The 22,403-nt window shown below is 40.7% G+C and overlaps 2 protein-coding genes across 2 annotated transcripts in view; one reads left to right on the forward strand and one right to left on the reverse strand.

Annotated features, from left to right (window-relative positions):
- LOC134804624 (spectrin alpha chain) overlaps positions 1-22,403 on the reverse strand; it is a 131,182-nt gene that overhangs the window by 55,296 nt on the left and 53,483 nt on the right. The window contains exons 43-46 of the mRNA XM_063777734.1: positions 21,831-21,980; positions 20,781-20,951; positions 20,055-20,224; positions 19,839-19,969 (exon numbers count right to left, since the gene is read on the reverse strand). Coding sequence (XP_063633804.1) covers positions 19,841-19,969; positions 20,055-20,224; positions 20,781-20,951; positions 21,831-21,980 — 620 coding nt within the window. The 3' untranslated portion in view covers positions 19,839-19,840. The remainder of the gene's footprint in view (positions 1-19,838; positions 19,970-20,054; positions 20,225-20,780; positions 20,952-21,830; positions 21,981-22,403) is intronic.
- LOC134805366 (sulfiredoxin-1) lies at positions 104-18,222 on the forward strand. The gene is made up of 3 exons (XM_063778702.1): positions 104-230; positions 17,014-17,144; positions 17,688-18,222. Exons 1-3 carry the CDS (start codon positions 179-181, stop codon positions 17,895-17,897), a joined length of 393 nt encoding a protein of 130 aa, XP_063634772.1. The 5' UTR covers positions 104-178; the 3' UTR covers positions 17,898-18,222.

The raw sequence follows: 22,403 nt of genomic DNA on the forward strand, positions 1-22,403 counted from the left end.
GTGGATATCTGTGATTATCAAAACATAACAGATAGGTATGTAAAGTTGTTTGTTTAACGTCTTTATCAGCCGGTCTTTATCAGTAGGTACCGGTGACGAATAGACGAGCCTTCGCTTCGCTTCGCCTCAGTGCCGCGCCTACGTTCTGAGGGGGCACACGTCGTTTTTATTCAACTCCATGTTAAGATCTATTTGCAATTTAAGTAATTCCGTGGCCGCTGTTAAAACTTGTAAGTACCTATAGTTTTATTTTTATTTCACCTTCCTACGTAGTTTTTAATTTTACGCGTGTTTGAAAGATATTTATCAATAGGTAAGTACCTTAGCTTTTCTGCTCTTACATTATCTGTGGTATTTTCACGGTGAAAAACAAAAACACAATAGATACAATACCTTGGAAATAAAATAACTTTATTTTAATATAACTAATATAAGATTTCATAAATCATAATTACACAAGGTTAAATCATATTGTTGAGTCATGAAGACGACGACCGCAAAAAATTGCAAGCACTACATTGCGTGTGAAGTGGGGAAATCTGATGAAAAAATTGGAATTTTAGATGAATCTGCGTAATGTATGCATGTAATAGGTATATCACTTTCGATACGATTGATCAGGGCTATAACCGCGAAAATCGAAGGTCGCAAATTGCGGGCATCTTTCTCTGACACTCTTATTACGCCTTCATTGGAGTAAAAGAGTAAGATCCCCGCAATTTGCGAATTTCGGTTTTCGCGGTAGCCGCTCAGATTCGATTATGTTATGCGGTCCAGACATTGTCAGTAATAATGACATTCCTACATCAAAATGATGAGATGAGATCTCGGAGTAATTAACAATGGAGCCGCCATTAACAGGCGCTTCCCCTCTGTCGAAACTAGGCGGCCAATGGTCAACCACATGTCAACCATATGTATGGACTGACGTTTATCTGACATGACGTACCTATACATTTGATGTGCCCCTCCCCCGCAAAAAACGGCAGACTATTTTGTACCGAAAAATTTAGACATGGCGTCTCCGTTGGTTATATCCTCTAAGGATGAGATAATTATATTAATTATCACAGTGTAGTACTTAATTGGAAATAAATGAAATTATATGAAATTTGAAATGGAACAAATGTATGACAATAACTAAGTACTTACTACTTATTCATGACACTCTTTAGTTAGTAATACGAAGCTTTTACTTTTATTATCTAAGCTCTATATATAGATTAGGGCATACATTTATATAGTTAGTTAATATAGTTAGAAATTTTGTTAATTAGGAGGGGGGGGGGGGGGGATGTACGGTTACCATCAGTTTGTCACTGACATAAACGCCGTCGAGAACGTAATTTACTTTCTATACATCTCGCTCGCACTCGCATATTAGTGCAAACGGGATGTATATAAAGTAAATTGCGTTCTCGACGGCGTTTACGTCAGTGACAAACTGATGGTAACCGTACTGCTGCTCCTCCCCTGCCATCCTTGGCAACGCCCATGTACAGTCACCACACGGGAATGTTAAGCCATTTAGGGTTCTAACAAAATTGGACATTTATTGAGCCCAAGTATTGAATAACCATTTTAGCTGGGACCCTAAAACGCATAACAATCGCGGAGCGTGATGGTACAGTCAGTCAAGAAAGTGGTTTACCACTTTTCGACTCTATCAATCAGATGATAGAGTCGAAAAGTGGTAAACCACTTTCTTGGCTGACCGTACTGATGGTGATGGTACATTAGTACGTAGGTATTAGTGATTTAATTGTCATCAAACAAAAGACTGACGAATCCCACATTTTAATAAGGACTACTCTCAGTGAGAGTCAAAGGAGAACCTGAATCCACGGGGCCTTAATTATAAGTTTCACGGTACTTGTACCCCAGGTATGAACTTTTTGCGAAAGTTACCTCGTCCTCTATAGGCAACCTCTAGTCTAGGTACTAAAGTTAGACAAGAAATGACCGGTTATTAATAAACAAGCCCGAGGTAATGTCAGAGACCAGCAAAAGGATACAGACTGGGGATACAGGCGAAGTATTAAGCAGGCGGGGTGTTTGAAACGATCTGAACACGACTTTATTGTTAAAAATAACTAGAGATATAGAGTCGCACCAAGAAAAGTCTGCAGCGGATTTGATAGCCCACGCAGTGTAAGTGTTATTTATACGTCATAATTTCGTAAATTTACACGACTAGATAGATATGTAGATATAGTTTGCTTCAGATGTCTTCAGATACGTATCATAGATCATCGGATTTAGGTAATTAAATTAAATGGTTGGATATTCAAGTAGGTATCTCTAATGCTTAATTGCTTCCTCTAAGATTAAGTTCTTAGATTATTTAAGGCCATACAGAAATAATTAAAAGCCAGTCACGTACAAAACTGGCTAATCAGCATTCATTCTATCGTATGGTGCTTTTAAATTATTTATCCAAGCACAATACACATTTTCTGAAAAAATACGTACAGTCATTGACTCAGGACTGGCCTTACGGGCAATATATGCACGATTGGCTCGAATTCGTGAGTCACACCGCTGAACTAGTACCATTTTTAGTGCCCATAAGGCCAGGCCAGGGTCCAAGAAAATAAAACGACTAAAAGTACATAAAACAACCCTTATACAAGAAAAATATTAGAGACTAGCTGTGCCCGCGGCTCCGCCCGCGTGGAATTCGGTCTGTGTCAGTAAGCGGCTAATTTCTAATCCTAATTTCTCTCCCTCTCCCCTGGAGGCGGAACTTGAAGTAAAGTTGACAGATGGATATGCTAGAGGACTGTAGTCCAGATAAAATATTTTACAGTTAGGGACCACTAAATAAAACTACAGTCCAAAATCAATAGTTTTTTTCGCCCTTATTAAAATTTTACACGTGATTTTAACGACAGAGTAGGTGTATATCGGACGATACAGTAAGGTATACGCACGCGAGCGAAAGCGAAGCGGCCTGCCTGGCTAGAGCACCACTCACCGTGGTCTTCTTCAGACTCGACGACTCCTGAGGAAGACCGCTTGCCGTTTGTAACCTCAATGCGTTGCGAGACTTTCGCGAATGATTCGATTTTATTCGCCCAAGTAGCACAGATAGCTCTATAACTACTCACTTTTAGTTCTATCTAACGCTCTCTGCGTATTAAGACACTTATAAGAGCACACTCGTGATCCTACAGCTGTATAATAGATCTCAGTGATATTTATATAGCTTAGGGCTGATTAAAAGCTGCATTACGGCTCTGAAAACTACCATTAATACGCAAAGAGTGATATAAAGGTATATTTGCTACGACCCTATACAGCTTTAAGGGTTATCAAATGCTTTAACCGTTATAAGGTCTTTTTAGTGGATAAAATTACGCCATGTGCTGTATAAGGAGGTAATTGTGGACTTTTATTACGTTGACTTATTAAGGGAGCACAAGTGAACTATTATGAAGCTAATAGACGTATAATGGAACACATGTGGCACATAATACAGCTTGTCGCTTAACATGTTTACCACTAAGCAGCTTTTATTACACTGACTTTTAAGGGAGCACGAGTGAACTAATATGAAGCCAATAGACGTATAATGGAACACATGTGGCGCATAATACAGCTTATCGCTGAACGTGTTTACCGCTAAGCAGCTTTTATTACGCTGACTTTTTAAGGAAGCACGAATGAACTATTATGAAGCTAATAGACGTATAATGGAACACACGTGGCGCATAATACAGCTTATCGCTGAACATGTTTACCGCTAAGCAGCTTTTATTACGCTGACTTTTAAGGGAGCACGAGTGAACTAATATGAAGCTAATAGATGTATAAATGGAACACATGGGGCGCATAACACAGCTTATAGCTGAACATGTTTACCGCTAAGCAGCTTTTATTATTCTGACTTTTTGAGGAAGCACGAATGAACTATTATGAAGCCAATAGACGTATAATGGAACACATGGGGCGCATAATACAGCTTATCGCTGAACATGTTTACCGCTAAAGCAGCTTTTATTTCGCTGACTTATTATAAGGGAGAACGAGTGAACTATTATTAAACCAATAGACGTATAATCGAACACATGAGGCGCATAATACGGCTTAGCGCTGAACATGTTTACCGCTAAGCAGCCTATTATACCACCATTGGGACTGTCTGCATAGTGGCTGTTAAAACGTTCATAAGATGCCTTATAACTGTTTAGAGGTTCACTAGTGTATCGAAATAACGACTTGGACTTTATAGTGGTTCACTTAAGTATCTTTATCAGATATATAACAGTCGTATGCTGCATATAAGAATTTTAACGGTTCACGTTGCTTTTTAACATTGACCGCCATTTTATTGTATATAACCTACAAAATTGAAATTGCTTTTCCAACTTTTAAGGGTAACAATATGGTTTTGTGCCTGAGTTCTTAACCTAAATCATTAGTTTAGTACTTCCTATAACGTATTATTAACTTTTTATCTCATAATTCCGTCCAAACCACTGAAATTGTTTTTACACATAGCTTATTTATATAATTAATTTAAATAAATACTGATTATTTTCGTGGCGCACTGAAATTTTCTTAGATAATGTATATATATAATGTCAATAAACTTGCATTCCCAAACATCTTTCTCGCATTAATATATAAAAGATCATGTACAAACATTCAACTAAACACTTTAACAAAATGACTTATGGTGTCGTTGCGCTTAACGTTTTTGCTTCAATATAAATATATTCACCTCTGCGTTCGTCGTCACTATACTAAATGATTTTTAAGGCAGAGGTGTAAAAGTATGTTATTAATTATCTTTTATTCAGCCCAACGTCAATCTTTCCCGGTATTAGGGCGCACATGTGACATATTAGCTGAATAAAGGGTAACTGGTGGTCTCTTACCCAGCCAATATACACCTCTTATAACTCCTGTTACCCCTTATAATTCCGTTAAATTGCTGCTACAACGCTCTTAAGTAGCTATGTGAACTTAAGGCTGCCTAATTTGTGCCCATTTAAGAGTTATAAAAGCTTAAAAGACGCTTATACAGCTCTTATGCAGCTTTTATATTCCAGCTTCAAGCGTATTCGTACTTCATTATGCGGCTGCTATACAGCTAATCTGTGCTACTTGGGCGGGAAGGCATGGAAATGTGTATAAAATGCGAGTCTCAAATCGTTTGACTCCGCAAACGACCAGTGCCGGATTAAGATATTTTGATGCCCTAAGAATTTCTAGACCATGGTGCCCCCTCTCCCTAGGGTCATCAAGATTACATTGAATTTTTTTGGTAAATTGAGTGACGTTCATTGCCGCATTACAGCTGAGAATGGAAATCAGTCACATCATTTTATCACGAAAATTGACAGTGCCGCAGCAGTAACTTTGCAATAGAGTACCTAATGCTGCTGCAGTCGCCATATCTTAGAATGTAATTGAAAACGCGAGCGAAGCGAGCGCGAAAATTAATCTATATAAAAAACGCAATTTGATAGACAGTTTTACATTTTTACTTTTAGTATGGAAATCAGACACATCATTTTATTACGAAAATTGACATTGCTGCAGCAGTAACGTTGCAACAGAATAATGCTGCTGCAGTCGCCACCCGAATGTCACCTTATCTTCTTAGAAAGTAATTGATGCGATCCGATAATCGACGATGGCGGAGAAATCCAAAATCCAAACCACCGTATACTAGGTAATAGTTAGTAATCAATGAAATATGCCGCACGCTTAGTGATGTGCCGTGGGAATTTCCCGGGAACAAGGAATATTCCCATATGGGAAATTCCTGGGAAATTTCCCGGTGTTCCCGGGAATTTTCCCCAAGCAGGGGAATATTGAAACATAGATTACGTGTATTACAATTTTAATTAAAGCTAGCTATAACGACAATTAACTGCGTTTAGTAAAATAAAGTAGCCAAAAACCGTTATATGCAAAGTGGCTTCCCGAAAAAAATTGCTTACAACATTCGGCACTTTGGATGTTTAAATAAAATACGGCATCACTTTTAAGCACCCGATGTACCTGAATGCGAAATTTTAACGAAGTCAGATCATTTCGACTTTTTACTTAGGGGCTGTCCATAAATTACGTCATCGATTTTTGACGGTTTTTGACCCCCCCCCCCCCTATAATCATCCAAAAATCATGCTTAAATGACCCCATTTCCTCCTACTTCATGCTACCGTCATCCGATGTCCAGACCCCCCCCCCCCTAATTTGAAATGACGTAATTTATGAATAGCCCCTTAGCATAATAGATAAGGGCCTCGCAAAGATCTTCCGGCCAGGGCCTCGCCAAGATTAAGACCGCCTCTGATGCCGCTCGATACCGTTTATACTATATAAAACTTTTTTCGTACCTTTATTCAATAAATTTTGCTTGCAATTGAAAAATGCACTTATTTTATAACTTTCTTACAGCAAAAACGTGTAAATTCGGTAAAATTTTGGTTTGAATTCTTTTTTCATTAATCAAAGGTGTTTCAAGGCCACGCCGCCGATTCGCCGCCGCCGCAGACCGATATTGACCGGCGCGCCGCCACCGGCTAAATGCCTATCGGCGCTCATATCTAATTTACATAGATACAATTTTTTTTTAATCTCCAAAAAATTATGGCTACAGTTTTTTTATTGGATATTTTGATAATGTAATGCAAAAAAATCTTACGGAACTCCACTATTCTTATTACTACCTAACTTATATTGACCCTGATTAAACTGTGATGATTTATATAGATTTTGTTGAATAATGACGTATTATTGCAAAAAAAGAATTATTTTGGCCGGGGAATCATTCCCAGCAACTATGGGAAAATTCCCAGGAAGAATGGGAAATTTCCCGGGAAGAATGGGAAATTTCCCAGGAGTATAGGGAATTTACGTAGGCGGATGAGATACATCAGTTTATAATGTTTTTGAAAAAAGTTTAAGATGCTAAGTGTTGACTGAATTTCTGATAATAAAATAGTATATCTATGCGAAATTTCAAAATTCCCCTACTTTCTCTTCATATGGGAAATTTCCCGGGAACGTTTCCGGGAAAATTCCCACCTAGGGAAATTTCCCGGGAACGGCACATCACTACGCACGCCTGTTCTTATTTTAATTCTATGAATGTTAATATTCTGAACTTTTCGGGGGGGGTTTGAACCCCCAAAACCCTCCCCCTGGCTACGCCCGTGAGTTGCACCGTCTAACAGTGACAATAATGTATGGTAATAACATTGTCACTGGAACATTTGGCTTGCAAACTTAGCGTAAACTGTGTCTAGTATGTCAGATAACTATGTGCTTTGTGGAAGGCTCGTTAGGTTAATGGTTCCGGTTGTAGATTTTATGCAGCACTTTATAGTTATAAGAATTTATAAGTTATAATATAAGAATACCTACGGGGGGGCTCGGCGCACTCGGCGTACTAAACTATTAAGATAATAGACTATAATAAGTTATATAATTATTATTATTATTTCTCATCTTAAGTTAGGTTATTTTATAATATGAATATAAAAGTAAAATATAAAAACACCTACAAAACAATAAAAATTAATATAAACACATTATAAAAAACCTAACCTAGGGTGCCGCCAGCAGCGGGGCAAGGCCCAAGCTACCGGTGGTCAGGGCTGCAGAGAGAGGAACCGGCGGACTATCCGCGCCGTGTCCAAGATCACCGCCTTCTGCATCTGACCCTTGATCCAACCACCTAGCGAGAGTCTCTCAAGGTGTTGGTCGAGACTCTTCGCTATTAGACCGTTTACTGAAACGACTATCGGGACAATGATCGTCGAATCAACATCCCACATGGCGGTTATCTCGTGAGCCAAGTCTAGGTAAGAAGTTATATCATTATCAGATTAAAAATTACTAATCTTGAACAAAAATGCGACTGTAATCAATATCGGTGTGCTTTGCATACAAATCCAAAACAACTTTATTTTCAGCGACATGTTTACGAATTTGACGTACCTGGAGGTCAACGTGACCCAAGTGTAAGTGAATATAACTATGTTTATCAATTCTATGCTATATGTATTTAACAATACGTGCTATAATCGCATGATATAACAGGCTTACGACCCCGTCAAGTCATATGTTTACAAATTAGCACTGTATTCTATTGTAATAAGTACGTATTTTTGAATATCTGAGGTGGCAATACCTATGCTAGTGAATATGCATTCGGAAAGGTCAGCCTGACCACTGGCTGACTTTGTTTGCTTCGGCTTGCATACCTAGATAATGCCGTAATCTTGTTTGATAATAATACAAAAACAGGTGATATCGTAATAGATTAATACACGTACCATACATTATATAATTTTATTTTAAGATGCTGTCAACACAATAATAAGTAGGTAGGGTAGGTCCTATCGTAAGCTCGTGTCTTATCCGCGGACTGCAACGGTTTTCTTGAATTGTTTCTAAGTATTAGTACATATGTACCTCCACAACACTTTCTTGGTTGTGGCAAAACTGCACATTAATCGTCTTATTGAAGTAAAATCACCAGAGTAAAATCTCTACTTATTTTACAATGGTAATGCATACCTCTCTCTATTTACTTATACTCATGCTCGTCGCTATCTTAAGCGTCAGCAACTGCTCTGGCGATTCCTCTCTCGGCGAACACGGCGTAGGTACAGTACAGTTAAGTTGTAGAACTCAATCTGATTTTACTGTCGACGAATATAATATAAAGTTGGTCAAGCAGATCTTGTCAGTAGAAAAAGGCGGCAAATTTGAAAAATGTAGGCGCGAAGGGATATCTTCTCATAGAAAATTTGAATTTCGCGCCTTTTTCTACTGACAAGATTTGCTTGACCATCTATATCCTTTTTGAAATCAGTTTTCTTCAATATATTTAACATTGACTTCTGCCCGCAATTTCGTGATAAGAACTAACCTATATGATCCTCCCAAGGTATTCAAACTATCTTCGTACGAAATCGTACGGCTATTCGTCAAGAGGTAACAAACATAAAGGATGAGTCACGCTAGACCGGGCCGGAGGTCGCCGCGTTTTCTATGGAAAGCACCACGTGATCACCGGCAGTGTTGGGCATTCAAGAATAAAATCATTATTTGAATAAGAATTCGTAGGAATAAAATCATCTCGATTTTATTCCCGTCAAAAATATTCAAATAATTTTGGTCGGGAATAATTCGTATGAGAAAAAATTGAATGAGAATAACTTATTCTTAATCAAATAAATATAATCATGATTTGTAATCGAAATAATATTCCACGAATAAAAATGTAGTCCGGGTACCGTATAGGTACTAATTACGTATAGTTAGGTAGATGTAATAGTAGTTAGTCTCTTGTCTAATTTATACCTATTTTATGGAATAAAATCTTACAAATTGACTGTCGCATAACGCATAGTTTCAGTAACCGTATTATTTTTAATTTACTAACCAAATCATTAGGTAAATTTAGCTGTTCTGGGGGCCTAGCCAACATGCCAATCGCTTGGGCTCCAACAACGAAGCGCTTTCTTTCTCTATCACTCTTACATATTAGTGCGATAGAGAGACAAAGATAGCGTTTCATTGTCGTAGCGCGAACGTTTGGCATGTTGGCTACGCTCCCAATGTGCCTAGCCAAGATGCCAATTTTTGTTTTTATTTTAATAACCAGATCATTAGGTAAATTTAGCTGTTCTGGGGGCCTAGCCAACATGCCAATCGCTTGCGCTCCAACAACAAAGCGCTTATTTATTAGTGCGATAGAGATACTGAGAGAGCGCTTCGTTGTCGGAGCGCAAACGATTGGCATAATGGCTAGGCCCCCAGAACAGCTAAATTGTAACCAATGATTTGGTTATTAAATTAAAAACAAAAATTGTCATCTTGGCTAGGCACATTGGGAGCGTAATATCCAACATGCCAAACGTTTGCGCTACGACAACGAAACGCTATCTTTGTCTCTCTATCGCACTATTTAATATGTAAGAGTGATAGAGACAGAAAGTGCTTCATTGTTGAAGCGCAAGCGATTGGCATATTGGCTAGGCCCCCTGAACAGCTAAATTGTACCCAAAGATTTGGTTATCAAATTAAAAACAAAAATTGACATCTTCGCTAGGCACCTTGGGTGCGTAGCCAATATGCCAATCGTTTGCGCTACGAGAACGAAACGGTATCTCTGTCTCTCTATCGCACTAATATGTGACGTTCCACGGGAAAAGGTACCTTATGAGGGTTTCTAGTTTCGGAGATATTAAATGTTTTGTAAAGAGGTGAAAAAATGCTCAATTTTTTTTTATTGTGTGATCTGAAACCTTAATGCCTAACGTTTGTTTACCTGTTTTTATTTTTGTTATAAGTTAGTTATAAGCCTAGTAATGTCGTCTCAGAGTTTAGTAGAAAAGGTACCTTATGGAAAAAAGATTGAAAATTCCCAAAAAAACTAGTCAATACGGGAAAAGAAGTTTGGTAGAGAACTGTATTAGCATTCTGCAAAACTAAATTGATAATTTTAGTTCTGGTTGGGGCGCCTCGCAAATATTATAACCGTACATAGACCGACATCACAAATCCAAGTAGACTGCTATTATACCAAAGTTACTCTCGTCAAGTCTTTCTTAACTAGAATAATCTTCATTTGGTTTGGTCGCATGCAGTAAATCAGCCATTGGTTTGCTGAAAAATACCAATACCCGACGCATTACCTTATGGAATATCTGAGGTCATTGAACTTCAATGCCGCTTATCTTCAATAGCAACCGAAATATATTATTGATAAGAAATAGACGATTTATACCATCTTAACCCCAAAATATTATTAGTTTATCCTAACTGTTCCATCATCATCATGCCTCATCATGTAACTTGACCACAAGGTACCTTTTCATTACATACAAATTATTGGTCTTTTTTAAGATTATTATGACGAAGAACTAATTAAATTGGGGGCAGTTTAATGTAAATTAATATTTTCTATTCATAAAAGATAAACTATAATATGATTGATATTTTGTAGTGATGTATTATTAGATTTATTTCCATAAGGTACCTTTTCGTAAATGTATGGAGCAAATACTGTTATTGTTATGTAAGTTTAAAGTGGCATAAGGGGTTAAATATAGTATTTAGTTGGGGTTTTAGGATTTATTTCATTTGAATGACAGAATTTCTTTCATATGTGCTCAGAAAAATTGATTGTGTGTCACATTAAAAGTAAAAATATTCAATTTTGTGATTTTATATGAAAAAGTCAGAAAATACATTTTCACCTCTAAATCGGTATTGTTTTTTGCTTAAACTGTCTGTCAGTGTCGTTTTCTAATAGATAAAATTTAAATCTTGAGAGCTCATTGCAATCAATCGTGAAAATGAAATAAAACTTTATTTTCAAGAGATTGGTTAGTATACACATAAATCAGTCGATATCAAAAGTTTCTATTTGCATTACAGAACAAGTCGCAATATTTTTTTAATCTCAGATATATAAGGCATTATTATTTGTAGTCAACTATGTAACTTACTTCAGGAACATAGTTTTTTAGGCGGCTAAACTTAAAACTTCTCTATCGTAAAGTTGCTCATTTCACAACATTATTTTCAAAAAATCATATCTCTGTAACTACGCAACCTAGAAGGTTGATCTTTTGTGTTATCGATAGCTTATTTATTGTAGATTACTGGGGTATGCATAACTCCATACCCGCCATAAGGTACCTTTGACCGTGGGACGTCACATATGTAAGAGTGATAGAGACAGAAAGTGCTGCGTTGTCGGAGCACAAGCGATAGGCATCTTGGCTAGGCCCCCAGAACAGCTAAATTTACTCAATGATTTGGTTATTAAATTAAAAAGAAAAATTGTCATCTAGGCTAGGCACCTTGGGTGCGTAGCCAATATGCCAATCGTTTGCGCTACGACAACGAAACGCTATCTCTGTCTCTCTATCGCACTAATATGTAAGAGTGATAGAGAAAGAAAGCGCTTCGTTGTTGGAGCCCAAGCGATGGGCATGTTGGCTAGGCCTCCAGAACAGCTTAATTTACCTAATGATTTGGTTATAAGAATAAAAACAAAAATTGGCATCTTGGCTAGGCACATTGGGAGCGTAGCCAACACGCCAAACGTTTGCGCTACGACAACGAAATGCTATCTTTGTCTCTCTATCGCACTAATATGTAAGAGTGATAGAGACAGAAAGCGCTTCGTTGTTGGAGCGCAAGCGATTGGCATGTTGGCTAAGCACCCTGATCGGATGATAGAACTAGATAGTGTATAGCGGAACTCTTCAATGTGTACTATACCTAAACTATAGTAACAAATATCATATCAATCCGACTTTTAATTTTTTTTTTTTTTTTTGCGTGAAAACATTTATTTACATACAATATATATACAGTGGTACTACTAAACGAAATTAATAACTAGCTTAAATCTAAAATAGGCCCTTGAGGCATTGTACCAAGGATGCTGGCGGCATTTCCTCGCTGTATCGCAATGCTGATACGTTGTGCGAGGTAGCCGCCAGCTCTTCGGTCACCAGTTACGTCAACCAGACGCTTCGCGATTTCTGCAAACAACTTATGCGCGCTGGGACCCCATGGACCTAGAGTTTCAACACCAAATGGTACAAAATGGTACTCTCTACCGAGGCTCTTATATTTGTTACGTTTTAGAATTTCGGCGCTTTCCGCCGCTCCGCCCGCTTTTACAGTAGTCCGTTGGAGGTGGGACGGTGCCAGTGTGTCTACGCAGGTAGCATCCCACACCAACATCCGTCCCAAGCTCCAAGGAACTAAGGACACCCCATCGGGCCTCTTGCCATCATCTCTGATAATGCCAGTCGGCTCAAGAAGAGCAGGCACATTGATGGTGGCAAGAGACCGACGGACTATGTCATTAAGCGACGCATGTCTCGAAAAACGGGTGAATAGAAGGGTGAAAATCAACTTACAAAATATAACCGATTGTACTACAAAAATTAACTTAATTCTAAATAACATTTTAATTGAATAAAACCTTAGTTAGAATAGGGCCACTTCTAGAATAATTATTCTGTTTTTATTCCGCATTTAAAATAAGAGTCACATGATTTATTCACCTTCTTCTTCTTCTTCTTCTTCTTTATTAGGGGCTATATAAGGCTCCAAAGCCTATGTATTACTGCGACCATTCCTGATCTATTGTGATCGCCACCTATTACAACTCTCGATCCAACCCTGCAACTTCGAATAGCTGCAGGATCCTTTTGGTCTCGAGAGACTTTACCTCCTCCGGGCGTAATATGTGTCCGCCCAAGATTAGGTCACGAGTACGCATTAGGCAAGGGCACTCTGTGAGGATGTGCAAGGGCGTCTCCTCCGCCTCCATGCAGAGTCTGCACCGCCCTATGTCACGTTTCCCCATGGTGTGCATGTGCTTATTTAGGCCGCAATGCCCGGTAAGCACCCTTACCAAGTTGCGCAGTTGGTTCCTAGACAGCGCTAAGGCGTTCGAGGACGCCTTTTTGCTGAAGGCCTTGATAAGCGCTTTGGAATAGTTCAAACCTGTTGTTTCTCTCCAGAGTTGAATGGTTTTGTAGTGACAGTAGGTCTTTAGGGTGAGCCGCGTTAGGCTTTTGGGGATACCACAAAAGGGCTCAGGACTGTAGTTCTTCCCCTTAGCCCCTGCTCGCGCGAGTTCGTCGGCCTTCTTGTTTCCTACGATATCCGCATGCCCCGGGACCCAACGTAGAACAACCTTGTTCCTGGCTCCAAGGTTGTTCAATAGTTGCCTGCAGTTCTCAACCAGCCTCGATGTGGTGACATCGGAGGTTAGAGCTAAGAGTGCCGCCTGGCTATCCGAATGGATATATATAGTATGGTTGCCGTAGTTGCTTTGCAGATTGATTGACGCACATTCTAGAATGGCGTGTACCTCTGCCTGGAATATAGAGCAAAAACGTCCTAGGTTTAAGCTGATGCTTTTCCTAGGCGCTTCACCGTATACTCCGCAACCTACTTCAGATCCGGATTTGGAGCCATCAGTGTACCACCTCAGGCTTCCTTCTTTCCACTTAATTTGACTGTTTGACCAGTCCTCCCGTTTGGGGATTTCCACTGAGTAAAGTTTGAGTGGACAAAATTTGGGTGACATAGTGTCGGTTGGCATCCCAAGAACAGGAATATCGTACACTGATTCATTAAACAGTCTCAGAGTTTGCGATAACCAATTACCTCTCCTCGCGCCCGCTATTCTAAGCATACTAGATCTCGCCTCCAATTCTAGATGCAAGTGGAGGGGTGGTAGATTTAGTATGGCTTCTAGGGCTGCCGTCGGGGAGGATGACATGGCCCCAGTGACGATGACACAGGCAGTTCTTTGAAGGCTGCCAAGCTTCATCACTGTTACCTTCTGCGTCGTTTTCCTGTACCATGCTACAGAGGCGTAAGACACTATCGGCCTCACTATGGATGTGTACAGCCATAAGGCAATTTTGGGTTTTAGACCCCATCTGTTGCCTGCCAAACGACAGCATATTGCCAAGGCTGATTTAGCCTTTTGTATGGTTCCGTCCACATGCTTGTTCCAGGTCAGTTTCTGGTCCAGTGTTACCCCCAGATATTTGACCTCTGTTGAGAACGGAATAGTTTTACCATTCATGACAAGCGGTTTAAGTTTGTCCAGTTTCCTCTTGTTCGTGAATGGTACTATAATTGTCTTATCTGCATTGATAGACAATTCATTCTCTCCGCACCATGTATTTATGGTGTTGAGAGCCCTCTGCATAAGGTCTGATAAAGTACTTTGGCAGTTGCCCCTCACCGTCACAACAAGGTCGTCTGCGTACCCCTGAGTGTCGATTCGGAGTTCCGCCATCTTGTGCAGAAGTCCATCCACCGCGAGAGTCCAGAGCAAGGGAGATAGGACACCTCCCTGCGGGCAGCCTCTCACAGTGGCCACTTCGAGAGTAGTGTTAAGCAAGTCTAGCCTAACCACTCTGCTTGAGAGCATGCTTTGCACCCAGCGGATAGTGGTGGAATCCACCTCCTTGGCCCTAAGCTCTTCAACCAGTGTCCGAATGGGTGTATTATCAAAAGCGCCCTAAATATCTAGGAAGGCCGACATGGCTATGTCCTTGTCTTCCAAGGCCCTTTCCACTCTGTCAACTAGCTCCAGCAAGGCAGTCTCTGTAGATCTGCCCCTGCGGTAAGCATGTTGGCTGTCGTGTATGGGTTTTCTCAGAAGACAGCTCTCCCTGATATACTTATCGATTACCTTTTCCAAGGTTTTAAGGAGGAACGAGGAGAGACTGATCGGTCTGAAGGACTTGGCTAAAGCATAATCCTTCCTCCCAGCCTTCGGTATAAATAATACCTCTTGACCTTGTTCCACTGTTCTGGTAAGTGTCCCCAGGCATAACTAGCTCTGAAGATTCTAACCAAATGCGGGATTAGGACTTCAGCTCCTCGCTGCATTAGCACTGGGCTTACTCCGTCCAGGCCGCACGTCTTGTAAGGTTTAAAGGAGTTTATAGCCCACGTCACTATCCCGGGCCTTATGACGAGGGCAGCCTGCCTCCAGTCCTCCGGGCGAGGCCTATGCAGGCCTCTGACCACCTGGGACTGGTGCGACTGTCCTGCCCCTGGGAAGTGAGTTTCAGCTAAGAGCTCCAAAGTCTCCGTCTCAGGAGCCATCATGCCTCCTGAGAAGGCCTACTTGATTGCTTCTAGCTTTGGAGAGTATCCTGTGAAGTCTCGCTCCTTGAGGCGTATTTTCAATTTCCTCGCAGAACCTCCTCCATGACGCTCTCTTAGCTTTCCTAATCTCTTTACTGTATTCATTTAGGGCTTTCCGATAGACCTCCCACTCCCCTGTCCTCTTAGCCCTATTGAATAACTTGCGTATTTTGTCCCTGAGCCTCCTAAGGTTGGAGTTCCACCACGGGACCACACGTTTAGTAGATTTGACCTTGGGAGCACAGTTTTCTTCAAAGGCACTTACAATGCCATTTGAGACCACCTCTACCGCAAGTTCTAAACTCTCCCGCGTTTTGATTACCTTCCCTGCGGATTCCAGATTACGTTCTAGGCAGCTCCTGTAGCCTTCCCAGTCAGTCCTCCGGGGATCTCTGAAGATGGCCGTTTGAACGCTGAGAGAAAAAGATATATTAAAACAGATGTGCTTATGATCTGACAACGATTCTACATCACTTACCCTCCAGTTCTGAATATGCCTGGCTAGATTTGAAGATGCAAAAGTCAAGTCCAAAACCTCCTTCCTAACCCTAGCGACAAAGGTGGGTGAACATCCTATGTTTAGAATTTGGAAGTTATTGCATAGAAGAAAGTCATGTAGTAACTCACCCCTATCATTGATGTCGGTGCTCCCCCAGTTGGTGTGGTGGGCGTTGGCATCACATCCCACCAATATTTCTGCGTTGTGTTTGCGGGCATAGTCGGCCACGGTTGTGAGTTCCGCAGAGGGGTCGTTCCTATCTCCAGGGAGGTATGCTGAACAGAGTATAACTCTCTGCCCGCTCCATCCCTTGAAATTTACATACGCTTTTATTCACCTTAATTTTATTCTAAAATAACTAGTGCAAGAATAATTCTAATTCAAATCGATTTGAATAAGAATAAAATTTCTGGTTTTATTCTTATTCAAGTTAATTTTTGCCCAACTCTGAATTCACCTCGGGAATTCACCGGTCAGCCGTCATAGAAAATGACATGTCGGACGCCTCGGCCCGGTCTAGCGTGAGTCCTCCTTTATTGGAGCTACTTTCGCATTTTATAGTATCATTAGGCGTGATTATAAGTACCTACCTATAGTCTGTATCTTTAGGTATTTAAATAAAAGTTTTTGTGCATTTTTGGGTAGTTAAAACATTACCACACCGACCAATTACAAAACCGCCAGGATCATTCACTGAACGTCCTGACTTCAACCTACATTATTTAATCGTGTAATGTTTTCATCTACCCTCAACTGGCTTAATGAGCCATTTGGGGGTAGATTTTGTTTACTTTTATTTAAATACCTAAAGATACAGAGTATAAGTATGTTTACAGCAGCAAGGATGACGAGCGTACACAGCGCATGGAAGGAGGAGGTGTACGACATCCCGATCTCGGTGCTGATCCGGCCGTTCATCCCCGAGCTGGACGAGAACAAGGTCCTGTCGCTTATGGAGACTATTAAGGTGATTACATATTCCCACAAACGTACATTTAACCCTTTAACTGCTAAAGACGTCGACTTAATACCTACGCGGGCAGCTACAGCTCAATATCAACTTTCGTGCATTCTGCCAAAGATCACGATGACGCGCACGAGAGATACCTAGGTTGTAATTCGTCTTTCTGTACCTAAAAGTTAACATTTGTGAAATAAAGAAGGTATAAATTCGTCTTTGTACACAGTTACATAGGTACCTACTATATTTCTGTACCTACTTGCTGTCCTGTGCAATAAAGTGTTGTGAAATGTCGAGAATTTTGATACTTCTCAAAATTACGATATAGGTATAAGGCACTATCAGAAATTAGACACTTTTAATATATTAATTACCCCTACCCTGTATTGTACCTATGTTAGTGTTGCAAGTTTTATTTTTCTGTCTAGGTCAACGATTCTTTTTTATGCCCTGACCAAGTAACATACTTTTCTCTTTGGACTAACATGAGACAGTATATTTGATATCCTAAACAAATAAATAACCTGCTGTTCACACTTGTACATTCAGAAAGAAGAAGAAGCCGGCAACGTACCCCCTATAGACGTGCTTTGGATCAAAGGCTCCCAAGGCGGGGACTACTACTACAGCTTCGGGGGCTGCCACCGGTACGCGGCGTACACTCGGCTGCGGCGCGAGACCATCCCGGCCAAGCTCATACGGTCCACCTTGACTGACCTACGGACGTATCTGGGTAGTAGCACGCCCGACTTGAAGTAGACTTACTGCCTTATATTACTACAGCTTCGCGGGCTGCCACCGGTACGCGGCGTACAGTCGCCTGCGGCGTGAGACAATCCCGGCCAAGCTCATACGGTCCACCCTGACTGACCTACGGACGTATCTGGGTAGCAGCACGCCCGACTTGAAGTAGACTTACTAAGTACCTAATAACCTTTACTCGGAACCCGTTTTCAAGGGTACTTTGTTATGTTATATATGTACATAATTTATGAACGCGTTAAAAATGACATAAATGTTGTTAAGAAACTAGTGATAAGATATAACTTCTGTTAAGCTTGTAAATACATAATCTAACCTCAAACTGTTTGACTGTATTTTGCTTTATTTAATCCCAAAGAACTTCTATGGAGCGACATCTAAATGGGCTAAACATGGGACTACATTTTTTAACGAATCCACAGAGAATCTGCATCCCAAGTGGATAATCGATGTGTATTTTAATTTTACTTCTTTCAAATTTTTGTGCAATCAGCATGTTTGGGTACCAATGCTAGTTAGGGTTCCATACGACAGATAGTCTTGCCAACCCATATTTTATAATGAATTGCACCATTGATAACGGGGTTTGATAGTCAGCATCAGCTTTGTTGTCTGTGGAACGTTAGTAAAATACGTAAATAAAACGGTAATAATTAGATAAAAATTCGAAATAAATATTTATTGATTGTTAATAATGGATTACAGAAAATAAAGTTCTTAGCGACAATAAACATTTGTTAGGCTTAAGAATAGTAATAATTTAAATACTTTATCGTATCGAGGCACCTAGTTGCTGGCTAAAGAGCTGACAAGTGGGGAGGGGAAAATTCTTATCTCTCTGCTAGTTCAGAGAAAAGGAACGACATCCCTTAGCCGAGTACGGACCGATTTCGTTTAAATACTGTGTATAACCTATTGACTGCCTATGTCCGTTACAAAGGACAATTAATGACTAAACTTTTGCAGGATTTTCAATTTGAAAAGAAAAACAACCGTGATTTTTATACAGTAAAATTTCTTAAACTTCATATTAAAACTACGTCCAAAGTCACATTTTACAATATAATTTATTTAACAATCATTGCTACAAGGTACTACTACAACAATAGACGTAGTTTGTATTTGTACTTCACTCGAGCAGCTTCATTAGAAAGGGGCAGCATAATTGATTCATCAGTCCGTACCATTACGCGAGTTACCTAGCGGTAAGCACTACGAAGCGACACACAGGTTCCAGGACGCTCTGTCGAGCGCACGCACTATTCAGCCTCAGAGCAACACAACTACTATTTAAAAAATTAAATGCTTTATTTGTTACACTTATACTGGAATATATGAGTGCTAACTTGCTAAGCACGCTCCGTGCAGTACTAAACTGTTAAAAGATTTTTATTTATTTTGCTAGTCGGCAACACTTTACCTGACGTGTTTCCAGTTGAAATTAGCTTATACACGATTGAGTTTAATATGCAGAATGGAAATACAACATCGAAATACCTTTAACACTATTTATGAGTTAGTGTTAAGGTGTTAATAATACTTATGAGCAATGGGAGGATATTTAGGATAAAAAGTGGAAGCAAGTCAGAGGTTGCGCGGCTTCTGAAATGTCCATTCTAAAGGACATGTAAAATTCGTTCCTTGAAACAACATTGAATCATAAACAAAGTGAAGAAAGCTCTGAAACGAGGCACTGGCGTAAGATTTAAGCCAGTCCTAATCAAAGCATTTTCACTACACCTATAAAATCGACAAGTTATAAGAAATGGAATAAATATTCTACAATTCATATTTGTCTTAGTCAACTAAGACCTATCAGAGTCGTCGAATTTTTCACAAGGTAAAGTCTGGGGGTCAGCAGACGTATCTGCCAAGTACAAAATTAAAAATAGAGTGTATGTGTATGATTTAATAGGTTAGTACTGCTACGGTGCGGATGCTTAGTTCTGGAACAGCGTGCGCGTGAAGTCGATGTAGTCGAGCGCGTTGGGGATGGGCCGCTCCGTCTTCTGCTCCACGTAGGGCTTCATGCGCGCCACGCAGTAGTCCGCCATCTCCTTGGTGAGGTTCTGTAGAGTAGGGTTGGTATTTAGAAATAGTGTAGGTACTAGAGGAACATGTGACATGTCCGTTATAAAGGGCACGGGGACTCACCGCGTAGAGCTCGTCCTTGGTGACGTAGGCGCGGTCCTGGTGCGCGGTGATGGCGCGGAACGCGTTCTCGATCTCCTCCGAGGAGTGCACGTTCTCCGTCTCCTTGCTGATCATGAACGCCATGTACTCCTGGAGGGACACCTGCCCGTCGCGGTTCGGGTCCACCACGTCTGTTGGAATGGATGGTTTTGTTAATTGATTGTTCACAAACACAACTTTAAAATTGGTATAGATAGAGAATTTGGCTTAGTAATTCGGTGGACAATTAGAGTAACAAATGTTACAACGCAATTAATTTATTTCCATCAAATAACTAGTCTATGCGAGAGAGAAGTAAATTCTTCAATATAAATGTATTTTTGTCAACATTTACAAACTACTCGTAAATATACATTTTAAATAAAATTTTAGAGATTAATTAGCCTAGGACGGAGGTTTCGTTTCCTCTAACCCCTTGACCGCCGAAAACATCAAATGACGCGCGCGACTACAGCACAATATCAGTATTTGTGTATTCTGACAAGGTTCACGATGAAGGACGCGCACGATAGGCGTGGCGTTCAAAGGGTTAAAGGTGTGTTCAGATCTAACGCATGTGCCGCTAGGGTGCGATTCTCGTATCGCTCGCGCAGTGCACAGTGCACACTGTTGCACGCAAGCAATTAGCAAACAGGAGTTTTCGTGGCGCGTTTATCACATAAAGAAACAGTAGGTGTAGGTACTCACTGAGGATGGCCTCGAACTCGGGGTCGGGCTGGCCCTCCTCCACCATGGGCAGGTCGTAGCCGAGCGCCCGCAGGCAAGACTTGAACTCGTGGTGGTTGAGGCGCCCGGACCGGTCCTTGTCGAAGTGCTTGAACATCATCGAGAACTCCTTCAGTGCGTCCTCGCTTACGCCTGTGCAAAAAATACAAAAATTGAAAACCAGTCCATGTAATGTGTTGCGAACGCAACCTTTATTTGTATAATACAGTAACTAAACGCAGCCGTCGGGCTCGGCTAGTATTTGGAAGCTTTTTCTAAAGCACCAATAGGAGCGCTCCACATATTATGTATCGCGGCCAATTAGAGGCACCCAAATCTTAACCACTATTTTCGGACATTCAAATTATGCAAATCACTCTTTCATCAGCCTCCATACGATTACCACACCACTTTTACATTTAACCGTTTAGTCAAGGAACCCTTGTAAAACCAGTACCTATTGAAATTATAATAGTTTACTTCAAATCGAAGCTTTTTATTTGAGTCGTCGAGATCCTGACCTGCACGGCGGCTACATAATGTGCATCTTGAAACACTAGATTATGGTCTTGATATATTTACTATTTCAATTTCAAAACTCCTTTCATATTGTTTAAATGGTATGGTGTACCATAAAGTCTGTTAGATACCACACTAGCGTCTCCCGAGCGTCGGCGTCTAGTTGTGTCTATGGAAACTGATTGACGCAACGGTGGTGCAATACTGCTACACTGCCGCCTAAAACAGTAAGTACCTATTTAACATGTCTACAAGTCTTTAGAAAATATGTATTCTTCTTTGTCGCCATAGTCTTATCAGAGTGGTCGTGGTCGTCATATCAAGGCCGGTGGCAAGCTTCGCAATCCGTCGCCATTCTTCCCGTACTAAAGCTCTTCTTGTGCATTCATGGAGTGGTCCATTGAGTGCATTTTTGACTAGGTCTGACCAACGCATTGGTGACCTACCGCGCCTTGTGCCTTCGACTTTTCCTTGCACTACCAGTGCCTATGTACAAGAGAATATGTAACTCACCAGAATGGTTTCTAGCCTGTATCTGCTGCTCCAGGTTGTGCTGCATGCGCATGGACAGCTGGTCGAGCTGGTCCCACTGCTGCGCCAGCCCCACGGTGCTGTGCTCCGTGTAGCGGTTGTCCAGGATCAGGTGTTCTTCGAGCGCGGCGCCTGTGCCAGGGGATGGTTAGTGAGTGGTAGTGGAGGCGGGTTTGGGTACGAAAGGTTAATCTATTTCCACGACTTTTATTCATACGTAAATGAAATGTTGTCTAGATCTATGCTAGACATCTAATTGCAAACTAGATACACGGGACAAAAACTATCATACAATTATTATCATAAAATTAGCACCTAGAAATAGTTGGAGAAAGCACCCCGTAATGAAAATGATTGACAGTGAACCAGTTGTCTCTCCCTAAAAACATATATGGCGCGTTCACCAATCATTGAGGTCACCGGGCAAACGGATCGGCATACCGATTCAAAGCGGGAACACAGCCAGCCTTATGGGAACCCCGCAGGGTTCGAACCTGGATGATCTAGTCTAATATAAACATAATAGGCGAAGTCACCCATGTTTGTATTATTTTA

The sequence above is a fragment of the Cydia splendana genome, chromosome Z (genome assembly GCF_910591565.1).
Source record: "Cydia splendana chromosome Z, ilCydSple1.2, whole genome shotgun sequence".
Lineage (NCBI taxonomy): Eukaryota > Metazoa > Arthropoda > Insecta > Lepidoptera > Tortricidae > Cydia > Cydia splendana.

What these genes read in the sequence shown, in the direction of transcription:
- LOC134805366 (XM_063778702.1), top strand. Translation starts at nt 179, where the DNA reads ATGTTAAGATCTATTTGCAATTTAAGTAATTCCGTGGCCGCTGTTAAA. An exon ending in CGTGGCCGCTGTTAAAACTT is followed by an intron (nt 231 to 17,013) that starts GTAAGTACCTAT and finishes GTATGTTTACAG; the next exon opens with CAGCAAGGATGACGAGCGTA. An exon ending in CGCTTATGGAGACTATTAAG is followed by an intron (nt 17,145 to 17,687) that starts GTGATTACATAT and finishes TTGTACATTCAG; the next exon opens with AAAGAAGAAGAAGCCGGCAA.